The sequence below is a fragment of the Myodes glareolus genome, chromosome 5 (assembly GCF_982192425.1).
Source record: "Myodes glareolus chromosome 5, mMyoGla1.1, whole genome shotgun sequence".
NCBI classification, from domain to species: Eukaryota; Metazoa; Chordata; class Mammalia; order Rodentia; family Cricetidae; genus Myodes; species Myodes glareolus.
In genome coordinates, this window is record NC_142030.1 from 90,412,530 (window position 1) to 90,431,757 (window position 19,228).

The 19,228-nt window shown below is 45.6% G+C and overlaps 1 protein-coding gene and 1 long non-coding RNA gene across 6 annotated transcripts in view; one reads left to right on the forward strand and one right to left on the reverse strand.

Annotated features, from left to right (window-relative positions):
- Nucleotides 1–7,467, forward strand: part of Atp2b4 (ATPase plasma membrane Ca2+ transporting 4) — a 105,183-nt gene extending 97,716 nt beyond the window's left edge. For 3 of the 5 annotated variants that reach the window (XM_048430782.3, XM_048430778.3, XM_048430776.3), the window contains one exon: nucleotides 2,912–7,467. In XM_048430782.3, the coding sequence (XP_048286739.2) occupies nucleotides 2,912–3,211 (300 nt within the window). In that variant the 3' untranslated portion in view covers nucleotides 3,212–7,467. The remainder of the gene's footprint in view (nucleotides 1–2,911) is intronic. The other 2 variants (XM_048430779.3, XM_048430780.3) reach the window with 1 other exon arrangement.
- Nucleotides 675–2,083, reverse strand: LOC146894987 (uncharacterized). Its single transcript, XR_015001433.2, has 2 exons — nucleotides 1,950–2,083; nucleotides 675–1,316 (listed from the first exon to the last, which is right to left on the reverse strand). It is a non-coding gene; the product is annotated as an uncharacterized LOC146894987 (long non-coding RNA).
- Nucleotides 7,468–19,228: the final 11,761 nt, after the last annotated feature.

Here is a 19,228-nt window from a genome sequence, read left to right on the forward strand (position 1 = left end):
AAGATTTCCCTCTTTTTCCACCTGTCCATCCCTCTTCACTTGTTTCACCTCCGTTTGTTTACCCATCAGAGTGTTATTAATTGCCCCAACAGGGAAAGGAAAAGTCAGAAAACAAGCTCTGACCCTCTGACACTAATTCTCACAAATCAACTCTTTTTCTGTTGAATTTCACACATAATTGTTGCAATAAAGTATTCAGTTGCTTGAAAGAAAGAAAGAAAGAGAGGAAGAAAGAAAGAAAGAAAGAAAGAAAGAAAGAAAGAAAGAAAGAAAGAAAGAAACCCAGAAGCAATAAATTAAAAACTCAGTGATCTAGAAGACAATGAACTAGTGACACAAAGGTCCCTGCCCTCCTATGACTCTGAGAACTATGAAGATGGCAATAGCAGATAAAAATACTGCTCCCATACCTACTAAAGAGAGGGTTTTGGTCCTGTGTCTTGGCCAAAGTAGCTATCTATACCAGGACTTGGAGAGAGGGCATTGAGTTTGAGCTCACTTAATCTAGCTTGTGTTACTCAAATATTTCAAGAATAGGTTACAGAAAAGCCTGGGACCACATAAAGGTTAGAGGTAGCCTCCATTGTAACATGAAGGCCAGCTTGTTGGGATTTCTGTCCCACCCGATACCCCACAGCCAGCAAGCCCCAAAGAAAATCACACAGAGGACTCCATAAGATTATAAACTGATTGGCCCATTAGCTCAGGCTACTTATTAGCTCTTATAGCTTACGTTAGCCCATTATTTTTATCTATGTTAGCCACATGGGCTAACACACCTTTCTCAGCAGGGCAGCTTACATCCTGCCTCTTGGGTGGTCTGCACAGGAGTGGAGGAGGGAGCTTCCTGCTTCCCAGAATACTCCCGTTCTCTTTGCTCCACCTCTACTTCCTGTCTGGTTTTCCCACCTATACTTTCTGCCTGGCCAATCAGCATTTATTTAAAATATGATTGACAGAATACAGACAATTCTCCCGCACCACTATATTCTGCCTAATGTTACACAGATCTGAGCAGGGGCAACCCGACTGGTGGAATTCACCAGCAGTGGTCAACAGAACCACCGAAGAATGGAAAGCAGGCCCTCACTGTTGTTCCACGAGGTTCCAGGTGTCTTTCTGCTTCTTGTGTACACTGCAGTGTTGAGCTGACAGTTGAGTGGCAAAGTCCCTTGCCTTCTATGCTCTGAACACTCTGGTCATGGGTGACACTGTAGGCTACAGAGGAGAAAGGCCAAGCAAGGACAGCCTTAGCCAGAGAAGAGAGAATCACGATTCTGATGGGGAGGCTGCTGGAGGCAGTGTCTTTGCGGGATCTGTAAAATGATGAGAGGTCCTAAGATAGGAAATCCAGCTGGTTTATTTGGCTGTTTGTGTGTGCTGCTACCTCCATGCTCTTGCTTCTTCTCCAGGAATAAATAAATAATGTATATGTGTGTGTGTGTGTGTGTGTGTGTACACATATATATATATTATATTATATTAAACATCAGAAGAATAAAAGAGACACTCTTACCCCAACACCCACTACTTCTTAACCTTCTCCCAATCTTAACAACTTCTGCTTAACAGCATTGCTCGTCTCTTTTCTGAGGGAGAATGTATCTGAACCAAACTAGGATTGACCGCTTGCCCCAGTGAAAACCATCCCATCACCGCCTGCCTTTCTTGGTCTCCCTTCTCTGTTCTCTCTGGCATCCAGTCCCCCTCACACACACACCACACCCCAATCTACCAGCCCAGATTCTAGTGACACCGTTACTTGAGTAACGTCACCATACTTGAGTGACACCGTTCAGAAATGTAGAATTAGCAAAGCAACCAAGCAAGTTGATGCTTCTGATTAAGTAAAGCTGCTCCCAGGACTGATTGCAGTTGTCTTCTGTGGACTCCTGACTTCTTCTGTGTAGTCAAACACAGAGTGAAGGAGTGTGTTCACCCCCACTTACCCAGGAACACTGCAGAGTGTCTGCTTTCTTCATTCTTTTCAACTGTCCTGTCAGAAAAACCACTCACTTGTAGCCGGTCTCCTGGATCAAGTTTCTCTTCTGGTCCTCTGCTTCTTCACACAAGGTCAAGTTCCTCATCACAGTATGCAAATGGCTGGGCAAAGCAGCACAAATTTTCACAATGGGTTTGGGCAGCCTTGCTGTGGATCAGACATGGATGTGCACTTGAATGGTGAACACCAGGCCTTCTGCAGTAGACAGAGCAAGGCTTCTTTTGACACCTGTGTTTTATCTGCATCTTCCAGGAGAGCAGGAGCTCTGTTTTTGATGGGGAGGGGACACAGTCGGGGTTGTGGGGGAATAAAGATATGCATGTCTTCTGACTGAACAGTTAGGGACTTTTAATTTCCTGCATGCTGTGGAATGAAGATTGGTTTGTCTGCCTGGCTGCACAATATCCACGGTCACTTGTCACCCAATGTTTATTGTGTGCAGATTGGTGAATGTTGGCTCTTTGAGGGGGTTTAAACAGATGACGAAACTACAGTGTGTAATTCTCCCATCCCACATCCACAAAAGGTGTGGCTTCCTTATAGAAGGCAACCTGTGTGGATTGTCTTTTAAGCTTGTCCATTAATGTCACCTAGTTCCAACACGTTGTCCTCTACCCAAAAGAACTAATGAATCTCTTGGTTTGATTTCATATTAAGAGTGGGTTGTTTGGGAATGCTAAGTTTGCCTTGTGCTACTTTATAGAATGCACCCTTTGAAATGTCCTTATTGTCTGCCTCACTTGCTCATGCCTTGTGCCTGAGTTTTGAGGTGTGTGGTGGTTTGGGTTGTTGAGCATTTGTGTCTTGTAGTGGGGTTTTGTTTCTTTCCTTAAACCACTAGTTTTTCTTGTTCTGCTTGCCAATTCTCACCTCCCTATCTTCTCATACTTTCTCGTTCCCCTGGTTTAGATCCAAGTGGTCAAAATGTTCCATAGTTTCCAAGTACCCATTCAAAAATCCAGGAACGAAAGCTCCATTCACCGATTCATGACCCAACCTGGATACAATGCAGATGATCCACCGTCCTTCATAGATGATCGTGAGGAAGACTCTGGATTGGTTCCTAAGTCGGGGACTAAGGTGCTCCTATTGGATGGTGAGGCCACTCCCCATGACAACAGAAACAACAATGCTGTGGATGGCAACCAAGTGCAAACCATCACCTCCCATGCCGACAGCCCTCTGCAAAGCCTGGAGACATCAGTTTGAACTTCCGTTCTCTGATTCCCGCCCCTGCTTTCCCTGTTTCTTTTCTCATCTATCCCATCTATAAGGTGATGATGGGACTTTGTCACCATTATGTCAGCTGCTCCTAAGTGTGTGAGAACCCTTACCAGGCCATGAAGAAACAAGAACACAGACCGACAAGGATTCGGTCAAACCCTGGGCAGGGAGTGGTAGATCTACTCCTTAGTTGTAACAGTTGTTATTTTTAAAGAAATGATGACAATCCTCCCGGCATCACCCAACCCAAAGTTTCCACGGTGTTCCCACCTGTGTCACCACCTTCTGACTTGGAGATTTTATGAGTTTCTGCCATTTACAAGCTAAATCGTGAGCTCAGGGAGAGACAAATACCCTGTGTTTGTGTTTCAGTAGACTGATTATTCTTAGAACATTTTTTTCCTGTTTTGAAAATGTACACCCTAAGGCCACTAGCTCTTCCTACTCCTCAGTCTGACCTCCCCAAGGTTCTTTGGTTCTTATGTGACCCTTATCATCCTTCCTCTTACTCTTTTTTTTTTTTCTAAGTTGTGGTAATTAAGAGAACGGAAAGGACATGGACAAGTTGAGTCAAACTTTGGCCTCTTTTAGCCCCAATAGAACCTTTCATTTTGTTCTAGAGGCAGACAGATTTCTTTTCTAAAATGGTCTTTTTGGAGAAAATGAGCTGGCGAAAGATTTCCCTGTTTTCACCAGGTCAGCTCCGACTTCCGAATGTCCATCTCTCTGTTTGGGTGTGTAGGGGGGCTTTAAGTGCCAGGGAAATCAGCCATGAGCATGAAGGTTTCTTGTGTATAATATATAGTCTTGACTATGGGCCTGAGCTTCCTCCTTGCCTAAGGTGGTAGCCAAAGAGTGAATGGGGCATAGCCTTGCTCCCTAGCTGAATGAGGAGTTTCAGGACCAACATGGGGCAGGCCTAGGACCAGAAATCACGGAAGCAGACTATCTTCAAGAGTATTTGCCAAGGCTCTCCCAGGGCAGACGCTGGCTATTGGAGGAATGAGTATTAAGAAACCTTGGGAGGGGCTAAAGAACTAATCCATTGGGATCCAGGAAACCTCCCCTCAGGTTAGGCACCTGAGTACCAGCTTGAACATTCTCTTCTCTTTCCTATTTCTATGCTTTGTTGTGTCCCACAATATTTTCCACCTCTAAAGGAGACCCCCCCCCAACTTTTGCAAATATTCCAATGTTGAAAATACGCATCCAAAAGAGGAGGCTCCCTGACAGTGTTCTGATTCAAGGAGCAAAGGCCCAGAAAGCGCCTGCCTCCTGCTTTCACAGTCCTGTTTTCCAGCCTCCAGCAACGAGCTTCTCCACTGCTGCCCAGGAAAGTCTGTGCCTTTTCACCCGGAACACTGCCCAAGGCATCCTCTGCCCACCCACCTCTCAGGAGCTGGGAACTTCACCAAAAGGGACTTCACCTTACTGGGACAAGGTGGAGGCACATCCCCGGGTGCTCCGTTTGTATCCCTGCTGTGCTGATTTAAGCATTTTGTGCAGGTGGACCAAATTTATGTCCCCAAGTCCCATCCTCCCACTAGACAGTGAAGCCTGCCTCCCACCTTCGAGGGTGATGGACGTAGAGGAGGATGTGTGAGGCTCATGAGAACTGCCAGGCTTCCACTCGGGAGAGAAAGGCAAGAGGAACCTGTCCACTCCGAGCCTTTTTTTCTAAAGATCTCCCTCCCTCCCTCCCCACTTTTCACCCAAACTGCCAAGGTAGGGGTGGGTGAAGAAGCAGCCACCATTCCACACCCATTGCAGCATAATCCATCCTTACAGGAAACAGGGAGACGGCTTTGATTGGGGTTTTGTAAAGCTCGCACACGTCAGCGGTCTTTCCTTGTGGGGAAGAAACTGCTCGCTGGAGTTGTTAATTATTCACACACACAAACAGACACACACAGACACACACACACACTCTTAAGTACATTAGAAGATTTGATTCTGCCAACTCTTTTATTACCTCAGATTGTTTTTATAAAAGCAAGCCAATAACAAGCTTCGAAGGCCATTTTACCATCCTTGCTCCCAAGAGACTTTTGTGGTGCCTGGCAGGTCACTCTTGAGGGCTTTATGTCTACTTTTTCAAAGTCAATAGCTTTGTATGTGTGTGTGTGTGTGTGTGTGTGTGTGTGTGTGTGTATGCGTGTGTGCGCGCGTGCACATGTGTATGTTTGTGCGTGTTCTAGTTTCCATAGTAAGAGAAAAAATATAGAAATATTATGCAAAAAATATAGTTTTCTTTAAATCAAAAACTAATATTTTTGAGTCAGCCATATATAAACATATATATATATATATGTATATATATATATATATAGTTTAAAGAATTTCAAATAAAGTGCCGTCATGGAACATCATAGAGGGGAGCACATGGAGCACATGGCCAGCTGTTTGACATGACAGGTGGCTCAGTATATTTATAATTGACTTAAAAATATATATATACCTTACTTCCTTTCTCCAAACAGCCATCTTTATATTTAGGAAAAAATTGTTGAGTTCTAGCCTTTTTTAATATAAATTTTGTTGATATGGAATTGAGTAAGTTCAAGTGTTTCTGTGCATAGATTTTTATGTGTTTTTCTATTCAGTTTCAGTGATCCAGACGGCAGTGAGTAAATATGACGGAAGTTAGTAACCATTTCCCCTAAATGGTGCTGTGGATTTGAAAGCAGTCTGATGGGGAGAAAGAGAATCTCTCCTAGAGCCCTCTTTCAATAAACCTAGAAAAAATGGGTAAGAACCTGCAGGTAGTGAGGGAAACGCCCGGAGGGAGGCTTCTCAACTGTTAGGACATGGATGTCAGGACATGGATGGATGCTGCTGTGGAGGAGTGCCAGGCTTGTTGCTAACCAGGGGCGAGGGCCAGCTGGGCTTCTGTGAGGAGTTAGCTGGCAGAGCAGTGTCAAGGACAGTCCCACCTGATCGGCAAGGGAACTGGTGTGGGGCTTGCTTTTCTTTATGCTTCTTTGACTTCCCCTTCCCCCTAGAGTGACCCCATTAGTGAGTTTTTGTGCATGAATCTGAGTTGTGACGCCTTTCTGTTTTGTATAATACAGCAGATGGGAGACTGAGCTCCAAATTGGAAACGATAAGTACAGCAATGGCTGCTTCTAGCTCTGTCTGACAGTTTGAGGACTAGGTCCGTCTCAACAATCCTTCACTGTCCTTTAAGTTGCTTTTTCCATCCCAAAGGATGTAAGAGAAACCAACTAGACCCGCTCTGGGCACTTGTAGATTCCTCAAGTTTGGGTTTATATTTTCCTTCAAGCTTTAGGGGACAGTTTCATCGATCAATTAGAGTGATTATCTCACTGCCAAAAATTCAGAGGGGCACACAAGCTTGAATGCCTGGATCCTCTCCTGTATCCCCCGTTTCATCCTCTCCTGTACCCCCACACACTTCTTCCCATCCCTTGCTTTACAGTTGAAGCTACATGTGGTACCATCCTGTCTGCACGTCCAATCACCTTCTATGTCTAGCATCCACCTGATGGCGCTGATGTTGGGAGGGGGGAAGCACTTATAATGCCTGCTGTTCTAAAGCCTTCCCAGTCTCTTCTTCAGTAGACCAGATTACCCCTCCCCCCCCATTTAGCTCAGAGCCAGAACTCTTGCTTTCCCAGATCTGCAGTTAGGCCTGCTGTCCCCTTTCTTCTTCTTGGGAGAGGTGAAGAGACATGAGCTCCCTGCAGCTGAATTGGCCTTTGGTTTATGTTTTCTCCCCATATGTATATATGCCATATGTAAATATGCCATATATATGTGCCAACAAATTGATTTATGCCATCTTTTCTAAGCAGCATGCAGATAGGAAGTTTGAGTTTCTTCTCAGTAACTAGTATAACGAGCACTGGTATTTTTGTACAAAAGAAAAAGAAAAAAAAAAACAGAAAATTGACTGTTGTAGTCTGCATGACAGACATGATATCAAAGCAATGTATATCCTAGCATGCGTTGCCATAGTTTGCAGTTCAGCTTAACAGTGCACCCAACCTGTATTTGCATTTGATATTATTTAAGCTCTATGTATAATGTTTTGCATGTATTTATATGGTTCTTGGGGGGATGCTATAACTGACAAATCTGTAATGCAAATGTATCGTCCCACTGACCTGGGAAGAAGAGGAGTTTGAAAATGGGTAATATTTTTGGAGCCAATAAAGCTTTTTGCTGATGACCAGAAACCAATGCCATGCACTGAGAATAAAAACCCGTGCCCACGTGTAGTGCGCTTGTCTTCCATGTGTTTCCACCTTTGGCTTACACCGCTGGGGTTGCTGGGGCTGAGGAGGGTTTTGCCTTCACCACCTGTAGAGCAAACACAGGGCCCAAGCCTGTCCTTTCCCGTGGCATGCTTTCTTCGAGGCCCACAGCCTTGGGGACCAACCCCATTCCCCTGAAGAGCCAGGTTCTCTGCACACTCCATGGCTAGAGTTGGGTAGAGCTTACCATCCAAGTCCTGGGAAGGATGAGCAAGAGGATGCCTGGCTTAGATCCTCCTCCTCCTCCTCCTTGGGAAGACCCCCTCCTCCTTGTTCCCTTCTCCTTCTCACCTTCTGCCTGCCTCTCCTTAGAGTGTCTTTTAACAAGCTGAGTCCCCCTTACCGTAATTGCTTTTCCTGCAGACATTCTCCGCCACCCACCTCCTCTGCCCACGGTTGTTTTGTTTCTAACATCATGACTGCTATGAGACTCCAGTTTCCGGTCAAAGAAGACAGGCCATTTACCTTCTGGCAAGTCAGAGCTCTCAGATCACGCCTTGGGGCTCTCACCCAGGTGTACAGTCAAGTCCCTGCTCCCTTCTAAGTCACCCCCTCTAGAAAAGAACCTGTCTCCTGTCCAGGGTTCCTTAGGAAAAGTCTGTTGGTGAAGGACAGCCAGTGTTCTCTGGCGGCCTCACTGAGATGTTTCTGAAGGCACCGACTCAAAAGCAGGGACCAACCTAGATACAAAAGACTCTTGCAGGCTACGTCTTTAAAAAAAAATTTTTTTTTTGATGTGTGTGAGTGTTTTGCCAGTGTGTATGTCTGTGCTCCTCATACCTGGTACCCAAAGAGGCCAGAAGATATCTTGGAACTGGACTTAGAGATGTTTGGAAGCTTCCATGTGGGTGCTAGAAGCAAGTGCTCTTTGTTTTTTTTTATTTTATTTCATTTTTTGAGATAGGGTTTCTCTGTGACTTTGGAGCCTGTCCTGCCCTGACCCTCGCTCTATACACCACACTGGCCTTGAACTCACAGAGATCCGCCTGCCTTTGCTCCCCAAATGCTGGGATTAAGGCATGTGCCGCAACTGCCTGGCATAACAAGTGTTCTTAACCACTGAGTCATCTCTCCCGTCCTCAGGCTAAGGGTTATCTCCAGCCTTCTTGCCTGTCCCAGACTGCTTTCCATAGGCATGGACACGTGGACAGTTTAGTTTCTTTAAAATGGAGGCTGGGAAGTGACTAACTTAAATAAATGTAAGCATTAAAGGAGTTGGAGCCTTCTTTGATAGCAGAAGCCAGAAAGCAGTCACAGTAGCAGTTGCTTTCCCCGGCACTGTGAGTGCCCTCCTAAACGCCCTTGCTAGAAGAATGTCCAGACACCTGTGAAATGCCTTCTGAAGTGTGACCTCATAGTTCTCCTTTTACTCCCCCACTGTGTCCTCATTGGACCTCTGTGCCTCTCTGTTAAGACATCAGACTTTTGTTGTTGCATTTTGGTTGGTTTTGGTTTGCGTTGTTTTGTTTTTTTGAGAAAGGGTCCCTCTTGTATAGCCTCGTCTATCCTAGAACTACGTCTTTAGACCAGGCTGGCCTTGAACTCATAGAAATCTAACTGCCTCTGCCTCCTGAGTGCTGGGATTAAAGATGCACACCACTCCTGCTCGCCTAAAAACACAACCTCCTGATCTGGCGTGTGGTAAGGAATGGTGTCTGGCTAAGATGTTGGTTCAATGGGACATAAAGGCCAGTTGGATTCCTTGGGTCAAGGTGAACATGAAAGAGCATACTTAGCTGGTGATGGCTCACACCTTTAATTTCAGCACTCGGGAGGCAGAGGCAGGTGGATCTCTGTGAGTTTGAGGCCAACCTGGTCTATAAGAGCTAGTTCCAGCACAGACTCCAAAGCTACAGAGAAACCCTGCCTCGAAAAAAAAAAAAAATGATTTGACCACCATCTTTAGCAATTTTCTATAAGGTCCTCTCTCGTGGTTACGTGTCCTCTCCCTGTGGTCACTGAGTTTGTTTAAGGCTCTACCAGGCCTGCCTGACTCCCTCCCAATTATACACATGGCCAGGGCCTGGCAGGCCCTTAGATAAGCAGAGCCATGGAGAGTAGTGACTCTGTCCTAAGGAAAAAAAAAAAAAAAAAAGAACAGCAACAACAAAAAGAGCCCGCTGCGTGTAAACCAGGAAACGTTCATCTTGGAAGCTGGAGCTTTCTGGTTCTGATGGTTCTGATTCCTGATGTGAGGCCGGCTAGCAACAAGGCTTGACTTCTCTGGTAAGACTGTTTTTAAGTAATTCTCCCCTGGAGGAGCACCACTTCCCCGGAGGAGCATCACTCCCCTGGAGGAGCACCACTTCCCCGGAGGAGCATCACTTCCCTGGAGGAACACCACTTCCCTGGAGGAGCCCCACTTCCCTGGAGGAGCACCAATTCCCTGGAGGAACACCACTTCCCTGGAGGAGCCCCACTTCCCTGGAGGAGCACCAGTTCCCTGGAGGAGCATCACTTCCCTGGAGGAGCCCCACTTACCTGGAGGAGCACCACTTCCCTGGCCCTAGAAAATACAAGAGGCGCTCCTTGAAATAATGACATTGCTGCTATCTCTAAGAGGATGATGTCACACACACAGCATGCCATCTCTACACTTAAACTAAGGAGTTAAATAATTTGTGTGTTTGGGAAATCAAACAACCACCAGAAATTAAGCATAAGCATCTTTTCATGAGATTTAAGCAGAGCAAATAATTAAACTGTCTGCGTGACTCACTGGTTCTCAACCTTCCTAATGCTGCAACCCTTTAATACAGTTCTTCATGTTGTGCTGACCCCAACCATAAAATGATTTTCGTTGCTGCTTTATAACTGTAATTTTGCTACTGTTATGAAACATAATGTAAGTATCTGATACTTCTGATGGTCTTAAGCAGCACCTATAAAAGGGTTTGTTTGACCCCCCAAAGGGATTGCAACCCACAGGGTGAGAAGCGCTGGCATTGCTGGTGCTACCATACTCCAAGGGATGTATCTGTCCCTTACTCCATACAGTCCTGGGCTATATGTGCAAACTCAACTACTACTCAGTTTCCTTCGTGTCCCTACAATAGAAAGCCATCTCCCTTCGCACAGACTTCTTCCGGACAGCACAAATGGTTAGGTTGGTCCCTATTACTGTGCTGAGAATTCTGGTCTAGAAATGACTTGTTCTAAATTGCAAATGTTCATATTAGGCCTATTTAAAATTTTTGTTTATGATATTGATTACAGAGTGCACACATGTGTGTGCGCACACACACATACATACATGACAAGTGCTATACCACAGAGCTACATGCCCAGTCCTTTAGACCCAGGGATGTCCTTTAGTCCTTTAGCTCAGTTTGTTAAGTGCTTGACTCATCCCCTCCACCATATAAACTGGTATGGTAGCGCAGGCTTGTAATCCCAGTACTTAGGGAGAGGCAGGAGGATCAGAAGTTCAAGGTCATCCTCAGCTACCCTGGTAAATTTGATGCCTAGGATACATAATATACTATTTCACAAAAAATAACTATATGGAAACTTACTTGAAAGAGAGGACTGGTATTCTAATTACTTTTCTATTGCTATGAAGAGACGTCATGACCAGGGCAACTCATAAAAGAAATAATTCAATCTGGAGCTCATGGTTCCAGAAGCTTGGAGTCTGTGATCATCAAGGCAGGAAACATGTCAGCAGGAGGCAAGCATGGCATGGAAGAGTAGCTGAGAACTTACTTCTTGATCCACAGCCATGAAGCAGAGAGAGAGTGCTAGCTAGGAATGGCACAAGTCCTCTGAAACCTCAAACTTCCCCAGTGACACACCTCCTCCAACAAGGCCACACCTCCTAATCCTTCCCAAACAGTTACACCAACTGGGGAGCAAGCATTCAAACGCCAACTTTTGGGGGCCACTCTCATTCAGACCACTACAACTGGGGAGAAAGAACAGAAAACCAGCAGTTGCCTTCATGCCTAAGAGAAAGAACAAATCCCTCTGTAGTCATCTCTCTGTTTGGGGGCTGGAGACATAGCTCCGCAGTGAGCCAGGTGCAGTTCCCAGCACCCATATCTGGTAACTCACAACCACCTCTAACCAGTTCATAAACTCACGCAGGGACCCATGCACATACATGGTAAATGTATAAATACCTCCATTTGAGCAAGAATTCCTACATCACTTGTTTCTATAGTTCTTTGAGCTATCTGCTGCTACGAAGGTGGGAGAAGGAAGAGAGCCAAGTCTACTCCTGCTTGCCCTTTGGGAAGGGAGCTGAAGTAGCAAAGATCAAGACAGAATAAGCCGGGTATCTGGCAGTGGGAAACATGGGCCATGCATGTTCTGAACCCAGCTTTGCTTCTTCACTGCCTAGGTTTCCCATCTCTGCAAGGTCATCAAGATACATGGGTGATTTTTTCAAATTATACATTGAGGATCAGAAAGTCCTCAAAGATGATTCGGAGCACAGGTGTTCAACAAAGACAGTAGCTCTTTTTTAACATATTTTGTTGTCGTTGTTTTGTTCTTTTTTGGCCAGTGTGGTGACTCATACCTACAATCCTTGTACTTGGGAGCTCGGAGCAGGAGAATTGCAATGTATTCAAGAAAAGCCTGTGCTATATACCGAGTTCAAGACCACCTGAGCTATAGAGTGAAACCCTGTGTCAAAAAACAAGGGTTGGTTGGTTTGCTTATTTAAGATTTATTTATTTATTCTGTATACAGTGTTCTGCCTGCATGTGTGTCTTATAGATGGTTGTTGAATGGTTCAAGAATAAGAATATAAAAATGTAAATTCCAGAAATAAGAATGTAGAAATAAAGAAATATAAAGAAATATTAAGTTGTAAGCCTAGGAGAATGAGAACAGACCATCAGCAGTTTTCTCATTAGCTTAAGAACTAACTATTAGGGGGCTGGGGAGATGGCTCAGTGGTTAAGAGCATTGCCTGCTCTTACAAAGGTCCTGAGTTCAGTTCCTGCAACCACATGGTGGCTCACAGCCATCTGTAATGAGGTCTGATGCCCTCTTCTGGCCTGCAGGCATACACACAGATAGAATATTGTATACGTAATAAATAAATAAATATTTTTTAAAAAGAATTAACTATTAACAGTGGATTACTCTGCTTTACAACCCATAGCTCTATTTATAAGGCCAAAGCATCTCTTTGCAAACTGAGAGCTAGCCTACGGATATGAGCTGAGTCAACTTTTAGGAAATAGATATATGACCTCTGGGTTACACATTATCCCTGTGATGTGAAACTGGCAGCATCAAAGGGGAGACCTCAGGGCTTCAGTAAACACCACCTGGAAGTACCAGGGAAGACAATAGGTTAAGTACAAACACTAGTTTAACTGAGAAACTCTGTTAATGGAGATTGTAAAGTAAGGCAATCTGTATCTGAGTTTTACCTTGAGATTATCAAAATTCCTTTGTTCAGACCTAATGCTTGGTGGCCCTACTATAAAAAAGTGGGTTCAGAAACCTGTGGCCTTTGCCACAGCCATACAAAATCCATCTCTGGCTGTGGTCTCAGCTAGCTGATAAGCCTTTTGTGCCCTGGAGAGATTTTTTTTATTTTATTTTTTACTTTTTCCTGGATTCTGGTTTCTGGAATAAAGTTTGCTTCTGGCTTATTAGACTTTGGTGGTCTGTCCCCACCTTTGCGTGACCCTCCTGGACCCAACAGCTGTGAGCCACCATGTGCTTGGAATTGGACTAAGGACCTTTAGAAGATCAGTCAGTGCTTTTAACCACTGAGTCATCTCTCCAGTCTGGCTTGTTTGTTTGTTCGTTCGTTAGATTTATATTATTTCACATGTATGAGTTTGTACACTTACATGTATCTATGTGTACCATGTGTGTACCCAGTGTCCAAGGAGGTCAAGAAGGTGGATCCCCTAGAACAGGAGTTACAGATTGTTGTGAACCACCATATGGATGCTGGAGATCAAACTCAGGACTTCTGGAAAAGCAAAAAGTGCTCTTAAGTACTGCACCACCACTCCAGCCCCTTTGTTTGGTTTTGGGTTTGCTTTTGCCCTCCGGAGTAACTGTGTCTTTGTGGGGGTGGGGGGGAGTTAAGATAGGGTTTCTCTGTTCTAGAACTGGCTCTGTAGACCAGGCTGGCCTTAAACTCAGCTATCTGCCTGCCTCTGCCTTCCAAGTGCTGGGTTTAAAGATGTGTGCCACTGCCACCTCAGAAGTTTTTATTTATTTTTATTTGACGTGCGTTGATATTTTGCCTGCATGTGTGTCTGTGTGAGGGAGTCGAATCCTCTGTGACTTCAGTTCCAGTCAGTTGTGAGCCACTATGTGGGAGCTGGAAATCCAATATGGGTCCTCTGGAAGTACAGTCAGTGCTCTGAACCACTAAGCCATCCCTCCAGGCCCTGGACCTTTTAAAAAATGACTTAAAAAACATTAAACTAGGGTCTGACTAAACAGATAATTCAACAATTAAGAGCATCTGCTGCTCTTCCCAAGGACCCCAGGTCAGTTCTCAGCACTGACATCCGGCAGCTTACAAACAACCTCCCTGGGTACCTACACACACATAGTACACACATGTAGCACACACATGTAGTACACACACACACACACACACACACACACACACACAATCAGGCATATACACATGCATGTAAACTAAACTGAACAAGAATTTAAAAAAACAAACAAACACTGAACTGATCTGATAGCTAAGTTGGTGAAGTGCTTGCCTGGAAGCAAGAAGGCCTGCGTTCCATTCCCAGAAACCATGTGAAAAAGCCAGGCACAGTGATGTATTCTTGCAATCCCAGTGCTGGAGAGATAAAGACAGGCAGAACACTAGAACTCACTGGTCTGCCAGCCAGTGAGCGTCAGATAATGAGATGAGACCCTCTCTCAGAAAACCAGGTGGATAGTTGCTGAGAACACCACCCAAGAGTGACCTCTGGTCTCCATAGATCCATATGTACACAGGACCATGCACACACACGCGCACACATGTGCACACAAACACGTGTTTATGTATATGTGTGTGTTTATATACACACATGTGTGTGCATGTATATAGATACACGTGTATAATAGTATGTATTAATATGTATATACAGTGCTGTTTGTTTGAAGATATGAGCCCAATTTAGACACCTCAAGTATCTCCCCCGACTTTTTTTTTTTACAAACATGCACAGATAAAATCTAATAAAACTTAGTGATTGGAGACCAGACTGTTGATAGCATCGTCCAGCTGATTGTATAGCAGAGGGGGAAACTGTTTTAGAATTTGATGTAGAAAGAGCGGTCATTTGGAAACCCAGAGTTGTAACCCAGCTGGAGTGGCATAAATTCGAGAGAAGCGAGGTGCCACTTGAGGTGGAAAGAGCCTGGCATGGGAATTAAAAGGGCTGTGTCAGATCCTGACCCTGCTGCCCGACTTGCTGGGTGGCTTCAGGGTCTTTCCAACTCGACACTCTGCATTCCTCCTCTAGTCTTTAGCTGTTAGTAACAATTATCGGAGCCTGAATGGAATTTCTCTTCCACTGTTTTATCTCCCCGGAATGCAACGTGATTGTGCACTTTGAACATCACTGCATGCGGGGACATGTGCCAGCAGGCTTCCCCTTGGGCCCAGCCACCTGTATCCATATCAAAGACAAATGCTCCGCATCCCTCAGGTGTGAGATTTCTTTTCTAAATCAACTCAGGCACTGACCAAGCTCGTGCCAGGCCAGATCAGAGAGGGGATAGTACTCTCGCCTTCTCTCCTCGGACATCGGTCCATTCTTTCAGTAAACAAGTACGTATTGATCATGCCAGGCTTGTGTACACTGAAGCTGAAATAAGCCAAGCCCCTGACCTCTGAATTTAGTCTCATGGGGAAGAGACAAAGCAAATATGGACCATGTCAAGGGTGATTAGGGCCAGGGTAGAAAGTGAGGTGAGGTAAATGGGGAAAGGAAGCATAAGATGGGCAGAGTCGGGGCATGCCATTGTGTCGGAGACATTTGTGGGCCCACTCAGAAGTAGGCTGATTTTTCAAAAAAAATAGGGTTGTTATTTTTTTTTTAATTTTATGTGCACTGGTTTTTTGCCCGCATGTATATTTTTGTGAGGATACTGTATCTCCTGGAACTGGAGTTACAGACAGTTGTGAGCAGCCATAAGGGTGCTGGGCCATCTCATTAACCACTGAGCCATCTCTCCAGCCCCACCCCCACTACCCACCCCATGCAGAGATAGTTAAAACAAGCTGAGTGAATACGTGCCCTAAAGAGTCAGCCCTGAGGCAGGAGGTATTATATATTTGGGGGCCTGCAAAGAGGTCACAGGTTAAGTTACTGAGTAACTCGTGGGAAATTGAAACGGCAGATTCAGACCCTGGAGGCTTCTGCTCAACGAAAGAGAGTCCAATGACTACCCTGCAGTTGAAAGGGTCCCACTGTCTGTCATGCGGCTGTGACCCAGAAGACAATGGAAATCCACATCTTGGGTGACCTAAGCTTCTCAGAGTACAGAAAGATCCAAGCCCCGCTGCCATGCCATTGTCCTGTGGCACACAAAACAGTAAGGCGAAAATGCCACCCTCATGTGTTTGTGGCATCCGGTGAACGAAAGGGCACAATGGTTATTGAGAGGACTCTAGGCAGCCTGAGCATGGCAACATGGCTCCTGCAGGCCTTGCCCTGCTCCCCCATTCCCTCTGCCTTACCCAAACCCCTTAGATTACATTCCTAAAGCTAGCCACCACGGCCTATGGGCGATTCCTCCTCCTGAGGCTGAGTACCAAAGTCCAGCTATGGAATCATTGATGTCCTGCAATCAAAAGCCCCTTTGGCTCATCTAATTAACATGCCCAGTTTGCCTGTGGGGCACATCTGTCTCTTTATCCAGAGGCAGTCCTTTGTCAGTTCCCAAACTGCCCACACCCCCCCCCCCAAATATTGTTATTCCTTTTGATCTCTGGTCCCTTTAAGGGGCAAGCCACGCCCACTCCCAGCGACTTCTGACCTCTCGTCGCCATCTTTCTTTCTGTTTCCTCTCTTGGTGTGTGCACACATGTTTTCTGTCTTTCTCTCTCCCTTTTCCTATTTTTGTCTTTCTTTCTCTTTTAAGTAATACATGTTTAGCTTTATGTTCAGCCTTATGTCTATTTACTATGTCCTGTAATCTTTTTATCCGCCGTCTCTACCCGCCCGCTTGGGTGACTCTCCCGGCCGCGTGGCAGCACCAGCCTGTCTGGAATGAGCCACCGCTCTGCCGCTCACCACGGGGAATCTGCACCGCTCTGGCAGCTGTCTCTGCCTGGGCTAGCGGCTGCGGACACGCCAGCATTATATTTTTAAGGAATAAAAAATATCCCTTCCCCTTCTCCCTTGTACTCTATCTCCTGTCTTTGTCGCTTATTCCCTGTCCTTTGTCCCATTGGGGCAAATAAATCTCCTTTGTGCTGAGAGCTTGGTCTTGGGGGTCTTGAGCCAGTCCTGGTCTCTTCCATTATTGCTGAGAGCTTCTACTCATCGGCCAAGAGGCACAAAGGAAATAGTCTAGCCGGGCAGTGGTGGCACACACCTTTAATCCCAGCACTCGGGAGGCAGAGACGGGTGGATCTCTGTGAGTTCAAGGCCAGCCTGGTCTTCAGAACTAGCTCTAGGACAACCAAGGCTTCACAAAGGAAGTCTGTCTTGAAAAAGAAGAAGAAAGAAACAGAAAATAGCCTTGGCCAACACTTGCTATCTTCTGGTTCTTACCGTCACATTTACTGTCTGGGACACAAGCAGGTGTTGCTCCCCACTCACCTCCCCTGAGACTTGCTACAACCATCTGATTCCTACTGTGACTACCACAGTTTCCTGTGCTAGGTGTTACCCTTTCCTGGCAGGGCCCAAGGGGTCTGCTTGTCCTCTTAGAGGAAGGTCACCAGCCACTTGCAACTCACGGACCAAAAAAAGTTAGGTTGTTCTTAGCAGCGCTTCCTTCCTCTGGACACACCTGATCGCCGCTGATCTGTGGCTCTCAGGCTGGTAGGTCTCTAGGGACACTGTAGAGGCTGCTAGATTGAAAATCCCAGAAAAAACGAAGAAAGCAGAGGCCTGTTCTGTCCTTGGAACTTTCTTATCTGTCGGCAATACCAAGCACCTCCCCCATCAGGGCCCAGTCTTTGTGAGTGGGCAGGGACCGCCTCCAGCCTGGCCTCAGTTCTTACCTCTGAAAGTTCCTCAAGTTGCTTGCTCAAAGGTTTGGGGTGGAGTGGAGGTGGGGAGCAGAGAAGGGAGGGAACTGCCTGGCTTTCTCACGTCTTTGGCTCTAAAGGAAGGTATTTGTTGCCTTTGTTCTGTTTCAGACCTGTCTGTACTGGAAAGGCCTGGGGGACTGAACCAGGAAGGGGGAAGGGATGCCTCCAGAGAGGTATTCTTGTCATCTAAGATTGTCCCAGCCCCAAAAACTTCCAAAAAAGGAAATCTGGTTTGGGTTGTTTTTCATTCTTTCACTCAAGGCAGTTTGGACATTTTTTTTTCCAGAAACATAAGAGCTACTGTTAACACCTTTGTAGGGCAAAGACCAGCCACAAGAGCCCCGTCCTTCCTGTGAGGGCGGCAGTGCCCTCGTCCCATGGTAGAAGAGTGCCCAGCGGGAAGAAGGAAAAGCCACTGAGAAGTCCCAGCGTCTCAACCATCACACTGTGGATCATAACCTCAGCTGCAAGGAAACTAGAGTCTCAGTTAGCTCTGTGAGGTAAACTCCCTGACCTTAGACCAGAGAGAGATTCCATTCTCCTGCCCCAAGGGCCTCAGAGACCACTCAGGGAGACAGATACACATCAAAGGCAGAAGTCCCCACAACATGAGCAAGACAGAATGCCCAAGTCTCTAGAGGGAAGGCTCACAGAGACGGTAATTCTTGGGCCACATTTTCCTTTTATAAACGAACAAGCAACAAAGCAAGAAAATAAATACATTATTATCATTTTTCCTCTAAAAATAGGATTTGATGGTTGTAATAATCTGAGCAGTGAGAGTTCAGAGAAGAAAGTTACAGTTTTCTCAAGGCCTCTAAGCCAGAAGGACCAGTACAGAGTTTCAGATAGGACTGTACTGGAAGTTTACAAAATTAAAAAAAAAAATGCTGGTAAAATGAAAATACCTGGGTACCCACTGTACTGTGAGGATTACTAGGGTCTGTGTATAATCTATGTACCCAAAAGGGAGTGGTCATCCAGACCTGCCACCGTGCCAGGGCAGGACCTAAGAGTGGGTCCCCCAGTGAGCAATGCCTCAAAAATATGGGATGGGGGAGTTGTGGGTGTTTTATTTGCCTCAAACCCTCAATCCTCCTGCCTCAGTCTCCCAGGAACTGTGATTACAAGAATGCCCTGTGTTTAAGAAGTAAGGTAACTCTGAGGGTGAAGGGCAATGGGGGCAGTTCATATAAGAGAACGAGATTAGTATCACCATAGCAGAAGAACAATGAGCTCGTGTGTGTGTGTGTGTGTGTGTGTGTGTGTGTCTGTGAAGTACTAAGTCCGACAGTTTTCATTAGTAGTCCAATAAATTTTCACAATATTGTGTAAGAACTTTTACTGTTGCCAGCTTACATCTAAAAAAATACCACAAAAAGAAAAGATGAGCTTCCAGGATCCTCTTGGTAGTTAGAATCTAAACCCTGTTGATGTTTGACTAGAACTTGTGTCTTCCTGGGTGTTAAGAAGAGCCTCTCTGCCGGAGAACTCCAATCAAACAAAATTAGACCGAATCAAAAATGC